Here is a 12,266-nt window from a genome sequence, read left to right on the forward strand (position 1 = left end):
TGAGGGACTGGATGTCTTTACTACTTTTGGTAATCACATTAGCCAATTTGTTTCATGGACCTTCCAAAATGTTAAACAAATCAATAAATGGATTAAAAAATAACCTGCACAAAGTCCTTTAATAAATATGATTATAATTGAATGCTGTGGCATAAAAACTTTCAAACATGCTGGTTAAAAAAAATAAAATCAAATAATCAACTTATTTAAATCTTATATTCTTATTTGTACCATTTCCATTATTTGTTATTGTTATTATTCGTAATCTGCCCTATAGGAAACTATGGGCATCTTTTTTATTTTTACATTTCAACTATCATATTTTTTTTTCACAGTCTCCCTCTTTTGTCAGCTTTTAGAATCTTACCCATTTCTACCATGTCTCTTTTTCCTTCCTTCCACTTTAATCAGCAACAATGTATTACTGCCTTCATTTTCTACTTCTACTTATTTCCTGTGCCTTGCCTTACTTTTTAGAACAAGAAAGTCTTTTTGTCCTGTTTCTTGGCTGTAGACTATAGTCTGTTTTTTTTATTTTAGTCTGTAACAAGTGAAAAGAATTAAGGGCAGCGAAGAGAAAGTGGGGAACTTGCTGATCTTTTTGTCTCGTCCCTCTCTTTTATTGTGGTTCACTTATGATGTGACTTTTTTTTTAAGACTTTTTAACACTTAAAAGTCTCAAAAGTAAGCAAAATATATTCTGTCCAAGCCTGAAATAATACAAAACATTAGTTATTGACAATTTACCATCTGCGTTTCATTCTTAACATGTCTTGTGAACAACTCATCACCTGAAACTAAATCTCAGAAACAGTGAGCTGCTGTAAATCCGTTGAGATTCATGATCATATGACCTCTCTGAGGAGCTCTCAGAAATCACACTATCTATCAATGCACACAACCCAGGTTCATACCTGTACATCATACAGCAAGTTTAGTACAATCTTAGTATTTTTCTTTACAAAATCCACTAGGGTGCTGGTTCAGTACATTGCCACCTCGACTACTGTGTCCCCTGTGTCCCATCAGCCACCTGCAAATGGTTCAGATTCGCCACACAACTTGTATTCAGGTTTCTTTTTTCAGAATTTGCCCGGTTGCTGGCTTCCTATTAGATTTTAACACAGATGATTGCAAACAAAGCTAAAATACATTCCAGCCCACACCTACCCAAAGGCACCACTTTGTCCCATGCATCCACTAGCCAACTTAACCTGACTCATCATCCCTCTAAATACACAACAGCCTGAAACCCACCTCTCAGAGCACTTAACTCAGCAATAAATCCAGAAAAAAATCTAATATCAAGAAGAAAATATTATGCACTCTGACCTATTTGTATTAATATGAGTGCACTCGGACGTACACCAGGAAAAGGCGTGCCAGGTCTGCGTGAAAACACATGGTGGACGCTAAAAAAAGCAAGTATGCCGATCCGCAGCCTGATCCGCGAGTGGCAGTCGGCATACGCCAAGATGGAAAGGCATCCTAAACAGTGAGTGTGTGGGTGAGCCCCGGAACGTGCCAGGGTAAAAATTTAGGTAAAGAAAGAAAGCTTTGCTTGGTAAACTAGTGCCTGTCTCTCTTTCTTCCAGCACGGAACCAGTGGGATTTGTTACAAATATGTTCATAACAATTCACAGCCAGATCAATGGTTGGATACTGTATATACAGTCAATAAACCACTTGAGAAAAGAAGGCATTGGAACACATCAAGATTTTTCTTATACATTCTCCACTTACAAAGCACTTACAAATTGAGATCTAAACACGAGCCCTAGATCTAAACTAGTTGAAAACAGAACATTCATCTTTTTCCTTTTTTGTACAGTTTATTCTGCACAGGGTTGCAAGGAAGTCAGGGCAAAAGGCAGTGAACAGCCATGGTGGGGTGTCAACCCATCATAGGGTTCAATCACACACAACCATTTATACATATATTTGCTATAAATGGCAGTACAAGGCATTTTTTCTCTGTGGTGGCCTCAGCCATCTTTTATGGTGTGGTCTGCTAGTGCAGCAGCATCTCTATTGCAGATAGGAAGAGACTGGACAAGCTGATCAGGAAGGCCAACTCAGTCCTGGTGACTCCCCTGGACACTGTACAGGAGGTGGGAGAAAGGAGGATGGTAACTAAACTATCACCCTTGCTGGAGAACGACTTTCACCCCTTGTATGGAACAGATTCATCTCTGAGCAGCTCTTTCAGTGACAGACTGTTACATCCTAAATGACTAAAGGAGCTTTAGACTTTACAATTAGAGCTGCTCCCAGTAAACCAGTCGCCAAAATATACACTGTTATAACTATTTAACAGCAATAATAACAATAGCGAAGTTTTTTATGCAATGAATATGCAATAACAATTATTTAAAACCGTGTAATATAATATCTTTTTGGACCAGGAAGTAAACCGGAGTATCAGGATTTTTATTACACTCCTTAATCACTTTTATGCCATCTGTTTATTAGTTACTGCCATTTGCATACATGTAGGACATACTGATGTGCCACTGTTGGTTGTAATAACTAATAACCAAAGGACAAATGACCAAATGTAGTCTGAATGAAAAAGCTTTTCTGCTTACTGTGCTTGCCAATCCTAAAAGGCATGTCATGTTTATGGGCTTAAAACACTTGTCTGGTTGCTGTAAATAAAGCAAAATGCCCAATCCTGGAAGATACCTCTATTCTGATATGCATTTTGAATACATGATGAGATTCACTGTATCGTGGCACTGTATCGAGGGCTCAACATAGCCCTGGGTCCTGCAGCATGCACCACCCACATCTCCTGTCCTTCACACAGCCACTGAAGGGATTTCTTTCCAAAGTGAAGGGATAAATGAATAGGGGGACAATCAAAGGGAGAAGACTAATTGAGATGGAGCCTGCTTCCTGCCTGCAAGGATTTTCGTGCCTCGCTGAAGATATTGGGATAATTACAATTGTCAGGTTGTGGCAATCAGTCAAGCTAATGTGCAATCACAGGTTGAGACCTGACATTAGAAGTGAAGTCAGGGATATTTTGTTGTCGCAGCTCGTCCTGTAAATACCAGTGGCTTGATTTACCACTTTGTCCTCAACACGTCTCCTTGGTTGATTGTAATGCGGCAGTCAGTGGGTTCATTAGGCCATGCACTGGGCTTGGAGTACTTTTTATTTGAAACATGGTCGCCTGCTCCTTTGCCTTCCTGTTGCTTTCTTTTTTACAGCTCTAATCTTTCTCCAGCTTATTTAATATTTATCAAAAGTTGGAAATACTCAATGCACACTATCCCCCAATTCCCAAAAACCTCCAATTGCTTTTTTGTGTAGCTGTGAGAATGTCTTTTTTTATTTCAAAGGAAAAGAGTTCTGATATTTCCCTCATGTTTTCTAAGCCTGCTGAGAGCAGACTGATGTCTGACTGGATCTTGCAGTGTTTTATAGAGACAAATAATAAGCAAATCTGACAACTAGATCCAGCAAAATGCCTGTTTGTAGAAACAATATATATCCCCCTGGTTTTTAATTGGATTATCACAGTGATATTAAAGTGTATGCCAAACAAAACAGCCATTGATTTATTTAGACCTGGTCTCACGTCGGATCTGAAGCTGAGTCAGCCAAAGTGATGGCAAAATCAATTCACTGACCAACAATAAATCTACATAATGTACCTGTTTAAAGCAGGTGGGGCTCTGAAAACCCCATACAGTGCCTTATACTGCAGTGCTAGATAAATATACTGCAGCTGACAGATACTGTACCTGAGAGCTGTGAATAAGCAGAGTGAATCTGAGTCTTTCAGCAGGATGAATGGGAAAAGTTATGGCTCAGCAAAGACCTGTAAGTCCCCGGAGCTGAAGAAAGGTGAGAAGTCTCAAAGATGCTGTAGGAAACAGCATTCTAATGCTGCATCTCATACACACCCACGCAAATATACACACAACGGCTGTATCTTCAACAAGAAATAAAGTAGAAACGATTTATTGTTCGCATAGTTATGCATAAAAATATTTTTTGTAATCCATAGCAGGTAAAGTAATAAAACATTACTGATCAGTACAAATGTGTGCTTCTGCCAAATCCAATTAAATCAACTCTCATTCCTTTCAAGAACTTTTAGGAAGTGTGTGCATTGCACTACACTGACATTGTGATAAAACTACTGTATACAAGTAAACACGTTTGCTTAGAGATTTTGTATGTACAACTAGTGTCTTCTTTTACCATGTAAATAAATCTTTCAGATTCAGATTCACTGGTTCAAATGCATTAACAAGATAAGGACATTTAAAGAATGCCATATTATTATGAATACAGTAGCCTCAACAGAGTTATTCTTATTTGTCCTTGATTAAATTATTTGTATTCAGTTAAATATCCTATTTATCATGAACAATGGTAGACAGTAACAAAATAAATATAATTCATTACTGTGCTTATGTAGCTTAAATTAAAATGTTACTTTTTACTTAACTACATTTGGCAAAATTAGTAATTTTATTTTATTTTTGAGTGGATAAAAATGTAACTGGTCAAGCACACAGCAAGCCACCAATCATGATTGCTGTTTGGTGGTATCTATTTATCACGGACATACAGTTCAGCATCAGTTAAACAGCAAGCATTTATAAGAGGAATAAATAATAGAAACAACCCCATGACTCAACAACACCTGTGGCTTTTTTTTTGCACAATTTTGTAGAGGTAGTTGAAAAGAAGGTTTTGGGCTCATGATTTAAAAAAAATATAAATCAGTGTTTCAGTCATTAATACTGTCTCTAGGTTGAGTATGTAACCATAGTTACCTGAGGGAATTGCAACGCTTTGGGAACGCGTCCGCATTGTCCACGCTCTGAATCACATGTATAATCTGTCCAATGGAAGCGGGGTAACGTCACAACCAGGAAGCTAAAAAACAGTGCAATAGAGGAGGAATACAGACACAGTGTCTAGTTTCCTCAGGGAACTAGGGTTACATACATAACCCAGAGACATTCTCTTTCAGGAACTCGAGCTGCATCGCAGCGCTTTGGAAATGAGTATCCAATACTGACCAGTGTAAAAAAGCACAGCTAGGTGGAAAGGATGGAGTTCAGGAGTGGTACTGAGGTCAAGGTTGTAGAACCTGACAAAAGTCAGTGAGGTGGACCAGACCGCAGCATTGCAAATGTCTTGGAGGGACACTCCAGAGGACCTAGCCTTTGAGGCTGCCACACTCCGGGTCAAGTGCGCTCTGAAACTGAATGGAGCAGGGCGACTGAAAGACTTGTGAGAAGATGAGATAGCATCAATTATCTATCTGCTCAGGGTCTGCTTGTTAGCAGGGAAGCCTCCCCTCGGAGGGCCGTAGCAGACGAGCAGCTGATCTTTCTCCGGACATAACCGGTTCAGCTTCTCCTGATCTGGGGCCTGAAATTGAGGAGGATAGAATGCCTGGAGCCTAAAAGGTCATGGGAGAGGCCTCAGCCTCCATGTGCCACGAAGAAAAGATGTTACTAAAAGGTCTCTGCCCAGTGATTGCCCCGCCACAGGGGCATGATACGCCAAAATGGTGGACACGTATAACTTAAGAGGCCAACTATTTAGTGGCACCGGTCTGTGGGTCAATTGGTACTGGGCCGCACAGAAAAAATACATAACTTACATTATTTCCATTTTATTCATTATCTGATTCTGAAAAATGTTTTAAAATAACCGGATTCTCTCCATCTGTCTATGACTGGACAGGGCAGGTTTTTTGGCATGTTTGGCATGTTTTTTTGCCGGTTGTATTGTTTTATTTTGTTGTATTTATCCGCCACACCTTAAAGGCCGGTCCATGAAAATAGGTACAGGAGAAATTGCTGTAGCTGGCCATGCCCTGAAACACATTCAGGTCCCTGGGGGCGCCTGGACAGGGCAGGCACCAAGTAATGTGGTACACCGTGCTCCTTCATGGCCAAATCCCCAGATCGTCCTATGTCAGGAATTTTTGGTCAATGCCCTCTTGGGGCTCGAACCAGAGTGCCACACAGGATCCCTAACTTGGGGAGTGCGCGACGCGATGTTCCGCTTCTGGGCCTCCTGGTGTGAGGTACTTGGTTGGGGTTGGGGCAACTTTTTGATAAAGTTTATTGCCAATTTCTTTTTTTTTTACTGGACTGTACTTTTTTTGCTTCTCACTCACCAAAACCATTTAAAATAATACAAATAAAAGAATGCAGTCTGATACCCAGCAACACTCACTCTTCCCTTTCTCTGTCTCCTAGCTTCTGTCAGACACATTCAGGATTTCAACTCGATTTTTTTTCACTCTATTCAAGTGTTCTCTTCTATTATTTCTCAATTTTCCTCACACATGTATTTGGCCCGGAGCTGCAGCCTCTCTCCAAGGCTATTACAGCCTGTGGATAAAAAGAGGCCCAGAAGAAATGGACCTACGGTCCAGGGATCAAACCCTGCTGATGGCCCAGTCAGCCAACAGGATGAGGCTGTTTAGACCCAATTTCAGGCTGAGGGGGAAATTGCAGGTTGTGGCAAGGTAAATTACATGTTTGACTACATTACTTAATTGGGATGGCAGTGCACAGTGGCTATATTTAGTGGCACAGCCCAACCTGACCTGTCATCCTTCGCTAGCACAGAACGAGCTCATTACTCTTATTTATTTCTTTTGCCTTTAATTGCGTTTTGCTTCCCTGGATGAAGTACAAATAGCCCTCAATATTTCATGGCAGCCTGGGAGCCGGCAGTGAGGACTATGAATCTTTCAGCAGAGGTGCATTCCGTGTCTGCTGCATGGTGAATTATTCAAGGCTGCTGATGAACTGTGAAGAGAGCAAAAGAGAGGTAGAAAAGGAGAGCACCGCAGAGAGCAATAGTGTGAAAGACTGATAGATAAAAGATAGAGTGAGAGGAGATAATGATGGGACCTAGTGAAAGAATTAGTAAATGGACAAACACATCATGCAAAAGGTTCTCAGTGTTTTTTTTGCACCATTGCTTTATATGCGCCATTATTTTCTCTCGCTACTTTTACAGCATAAAGTCACTCTTCTCCGTGCTTCCTTTTTCGTTGTAATCATAAATTACTCAGTTAATTAGCTGATTTTATAGAAGGTGACCAGAGGTTAATTGTTCAAAGGCAGTAACTAGCCAACAGGAGGAAAGAAAAATAGCTTTGATAGACACAGAGGCAGACAAGGAATTTAAATTTTTCGATCAAGGCCGATGTTGAAGGACTTTACTGTCTCGTTGGGACTCATTTATCAAGCTGGTTATGAATGAATTTATTCATAAATCATCCACAGGAGCATTTACAAATGCAACAAATGTTGTATTTTAAAAATTCGAACTAGTTTGTTTTCAACAAGTGCTCCAGAGATTGTGAAAATTTACATTTAAGTAAAATGCAAACTTAAATTTACAGACTTCGAATCATAGAACCTGGGATGAGTTATTATAATTGTATATGTGCTGTCATCACCTATTTATAACGCAGTGAAAGAACATTATTCAAAGCAAATACATAAATAAAGATGCAGACTAGCTATGCAATTTGGAGAATTGAAGAATCTGCACCTCGTAAAGAAAGAGAAGCAGTGTGTGTATGGCTGCTATTGCAGGATGCACTGCAATGGCTGAGCTGCAATAATGGAAGATTTAGTAATGTATAAATATATATGTTTTGAGCAACACTAAACCTTTAAATCTGCTGTGCTTGGTAATTTACAGTTGCTTGAAATGTTTATCAACATACACGAGTACAAAAAAATATCAGCGTTACTAAAACTTTTGCAAATCTGGCAAGAAATTTTAGATGAGTTTGGTCAACAAAAAGACTTATTAAAATAAATGATAATAAGACCATTATATCTAATCAACTGCTCCTATTCTATACATTCTTTCACACCACTACTTTGCTAACAATATCACTCTTTCCTTTAACCGAGTCTACACCAATCCCTCGCTTCCTTTTTCTTTTTCTCTGTATATCTTAAAAACTTGAGCTTTTGAGCTCACCTGTGACATTTCAAAGGCTTCTTGTTCTCATGTAGACTTTGCAGACTCTTTCCTCAAAACTTGTCTGTTGCTTATCCAAGTCATCTCCTGGAGGAGAGACAGTCAAAAGTGAGGAACAAACCATGGCCATGTAGCCAGCATTCTAAAAAAAAGTACTCAATAATACGTACTTCTGAAAACACATAGACAGAGGAAATGCCCTAAATACACATACAGAACTCCTGGGAAAGCAAACATGCTATATGCTTGATGTTTAAAAGGTTAAATGGTTGATAGACAAATTATAAATGCAGACACATATAGATGTACTGCTTTTCTAACAGGTTGTGCAAGACAGTCTGGTTTTGGATGTCTTGGCATTTTACGTAAAATATAACGCAACATCAAAGCAAATATATTCTTTACTAAGTGCAGTGGGATCTTTTAAGCCTAGATGTCCTCTTTATTAATGGAATACAGAAATCAATATTACACAAAAACGATGGGTTACTTAACATAATCCCGGGTTCTTTGATAACAGAGTGAGGTGTTTCACTATGGGAATCACTTTGGGCGTGACCAACTACAGAAGCTCCTATGACACCGGGTCTGTCTTGACAGACAGGTCGACCTGAGCCACCTTTATTCCTCAGGTCGACCCCTTACAATATCATTGCAGCGAGATTTCTTCCTGTCTCTGTGCAAGAAGGGAAGTACTGGTGAAACACCTCACTCTGTTATCAAAGAACCCGGGATTACGTTAAGTAACCCATCGTTTTGCTCGGTGTTTAACTATATGAGATACAGACCACTCCCGGATTGCACGTGATCCCTCTATACCCAATCACATGGGTTCTGGCTGTCTGGCTCCCAGCACCACATGTGCCAAGGATGACTCAGACACATCCAGTCTATAAAACCGCACAAAAGTGTGTGGCGTAGCCCAACCAGCCGCCACACAAATTTTCTGAACAAAAATTCCCCTAAGTAGGGCCCATGATGTCGCCATCCCCCTAGTAGAGTGGGCCCTGAGAACCTCTGCTTTCATATGCTAGCGATATAGCCTCAACAATTCAGTGGGACAGCTGCTGTCTCAACAATGGCTTCCCCTTGTGAGGAGCAGCCCAAAACACAAACAGCTGGTCATTCTTCCTGAAGCCTGCTGTTCTCCTGACATACGTATGGAGAGCCCGCACTGGGCATAAGAAACTCAACCTCTCCTCCTCCCGAGAAGAGCATGGAGGAGGGTGAAAAGCCAAAAGTTCTGCAACGGGACATCTATAAGAAGAATCCACCTCTTTAGGTACAAAAGCTTGGTTAGGGCGAAAGGAAACTTTTGTGAGCCCTGGGGCCAACTGTAAACAGGATGGACTGACAGATAGGGCTTGCAGCTTGCTCACATGCTTAGCTGTCACTAGAGCTACAAGCAGCACCGTCTTAAGAGAGAGAAATTTCAACCCTATGCCATCGACCGGCTCGAAATGGTGTTGAGAAAGGGCCTCCAAGACCAAGACCACTCTCCGCATCTTTGATTGCTCGCTCTCTCTATGAGGAGCATATCAGATAATCGTCTATATAAGACAAAATTCGTATCCCGTTGTTTTTCAACGGTAAAAGAGCCGCTTCCACACATTTGCTGAAAGTTTTCGGAGCGAGAGACAGTCCGAACAGAATGGTTTGAAACTCGTAGGCAGTGCCTCTGTGTGTATTTGTACATCCTCTGATGGATGGACGCCATTAATCTTTGGATTTTGCCAGGCAGCGAAATTTGAGAGGGGGCAGAAATAGAGCGCTGATTCGGATGGAGGTGGTAGGCCACTGAGGGCTCCACCGCTGGGGGTCCGGTCAACCCCAGCTATTCCATCCCTTGAATCTCCAGCTTAGAGCACCCTTTCGCGGGAAGCTTGCTCTTGAAGGGGCTACACTAATAATGAGACATCACCTTCATGTAAGCCGGCACGGCTTAGGAGCTGTCTAGCAGCAGGTTGAGCAGGCGGCAGCCTTTACCCGTCATAAAAGTCTCTCACAGCTCCCTCCATGTCCTGGGCCGCGGGCCAAGCTAGCCCTAGCTTAGCCGTGGCTCACTTGCATACCTTGTGCAGGTTACCTTTCATCTGCAAGGCTGCGTCGCCTGCGCTCTGGGGTCTTGACTGTTGGGCCGGGAAGGGACCACTGTCATCCTCATCCTCGTCCTCCATATCCAAGTCGAGGAGGTCAGAGTTCACATCACCCTCTGCATCTTTGTCGCATGGTCGTTCCTCTTCCTCCGCGAGGAGGTTATTTAAGAGGTGGCATGACCAACGATTCAGCCTCCATCAAGTTGTTCAACGGCTGTAGACTTTGTTGTGGCGCCGGACAGACATGGGTCTTACTGGCTAGCCACCACCACTCTCAGCCGTCTCTCCAAAACTTTCACCGGCATTTACGTGCAGTGAAGTATGCTTGCGGGTCTTTGAGCGATGTTTGATCGTGTTTCGGGCCCATGCACGCGATGCACATTGGGTGAGGGTCCCTGCCCGAGATAGTTGCTTCACATGATGATGGACACGGGTGGGATGCAACCTCCCTGATCCTCGACTCATTCCCTTTGGTAGGGGGATGACCGTCGTCATGGCTGAGTACAGAAAAAAATCGAGACTCGTCACAACACGTTAGTCTGCCGATGTTCGCAGGGTAGTGAGCCCTCCGAAGGCTTCGCCTTGACGCATTAAGCCTGTAGTTAGCTTATGCTACTAAGTCCCTACTGAGTAATTTAATACTCGGCAGGTCAGAAAAAGGAATAGCTCGCTGTGATGCAAACACTATACCGAGTTTCGCAATGTTGCTCAGCACGATCCTGTATGACTGGTCTCGCGTTCCGTGGCGGAATCCAATGACAGCCCGCACGATGAACAGTTAAGCAAAAACCAGCCGGGAACTGGATGTGCCGAGAGAGCTTAACGTAGTCCCTCATGGGAAGAAAGCACGAATAATATTGTAAGGGGTCGACCTGAGGAATAAAGGTGGGGCGGAGCCTGATCTCAGGTCGACCTAGGAGCTTCCGTAGTTGGTCACACCCAAAGCGATTCCCATATTAAAACACAGAGCAAAGTTAGAAAAAGAACAGATATTACATTACATTACAGACATTCTTCATGACAGACAAAATTATATCATCACTAGGTTTTAATAATGACAAGCTTGATCTGGATGATGTCTTGTTTCCTTAAAATGATGACTTCTGTTTTCTGTATATTTCATGAGACACTGATGCCAATGCAGCATCTAAATTGTGACATATTTTAAAGCTAGTCAGCTAATTGCTTTGAAGTGAGAGTAGTAACTCTTGGCCAATATCATAACACTTCAACCAAGATCATCATTGATTATTTACTGACAAAATCACCATCTTTTTCTATTCCTATTTTCATGTTTCTTTTTGGAGACATGGTTGAGCCTTAAGGTGGGGATCGATTAGAGAATGATTCTCAATGCATCTCAAGTCACAGTTTCGACACATCTTTACATTTTTCCTCATTAAATAAAGTAACAAGTTATTTATCATCTGTTTTACTTCATCTCAATGAATCACAGCTGTGTAGAGAAAAGATGACATTGGATTTTCAAGCTGCATAGCTTAATGTTTTTGATTCTACACAGTTGTGGAATTAGCTGAATTTAGAAAAAATATGTTAAAGAATCTGTTGAGAATTGACTTTATTAATAATAGATTTTTTTGCTTTACTTGCATCGATGCAGATTTTTTAAAGAATGCATTATACAAAGGTTTATTTTTTAACCTGGATTATTTGCTATAGTGTTGTAATAGTAGTAGTAGTAGTTTGGAGTTTAACTGTTACTGTTCTTTTAGTAAATAGGGTAAATTCTCCCAATTGTAACATCGAACATTTAGATCGCTTATGAACTGTAAAGCTAAAAAAATATAAGGAAATAAAATGCTTAAATTTGTGTTCTTGTCCTTTTCTAAGTATTATTCAGTGGTGGACCATGCATTTTATACCTATGCTTTCATTGGTGCCCAACATAAATCAATTCACTTCCTAATACCAGCATTATGATACCACAGCTATAGAAACCATCAATATAATAGAGAAACACATTATAACAGAGTGTTGCATCACAGACAGATATCTCATTCAGGGAGAATAAATGCCATTACTAAAGCAAAACAGAATGAACACAGAATTCAGTAAGTCTCCTTTCACTGCAGTCAGAGCTACACTGCCTGCATACATCATTTCTAGCTGAGCATCAATATAACCTCATAAATGCATTTTTCCATGCATTCTGCTTTT

At 41.0% G+C, this 12,266-nt stretch overlaps 1 protein-coding gene across 4 annotated transcripts in view; it reads right to left on the bottom strand.

The window, feature by feature from the left end:
- Positions 1-12,266, bottom strand: part of LOC124384493 (RNA-binding Raly-like protein) — a 201,146-nt gene that overhangs the window by 109,766 nt on the left and 79,114 nt on the right. For 3 of the 4 annotated variants that reach the window (XM_046847403.1, XM_046847401.1, XM_046847404.1), the window contains one exon: positions 7,993-8,079. The exons of the other annotated variant lie outside the window; for it this stretch is intronic. In XM_046847403.1, the coding sequence (XP_046703359.1) occupies positions 7,993-8,001 (9 nt within the window). In that variant the 5' untranslated portion in view covers positions 8,002-8,079. Of the gene's footprint in view, positions 1-7,992; positions 8,080-12,266 lie in introns of those variants that run through there. 4 annotated transcript variants of the gene reach the window in all.

Source organism: Silurus meridionalis, chromosome 4 (assembly GCF_014805685.1).
Source record: "Silurus meridionalis isolate SWU-2019-XX chromosome 4, ASM1480568v1, whole genome shotgun sequence".
Classification (NCBI taxonomy): Eukaryota; Metazoa; Chordata; class Actinopteri; order Siluriformes; family Siluridae; genus Silurus; species Silurus meridionalis.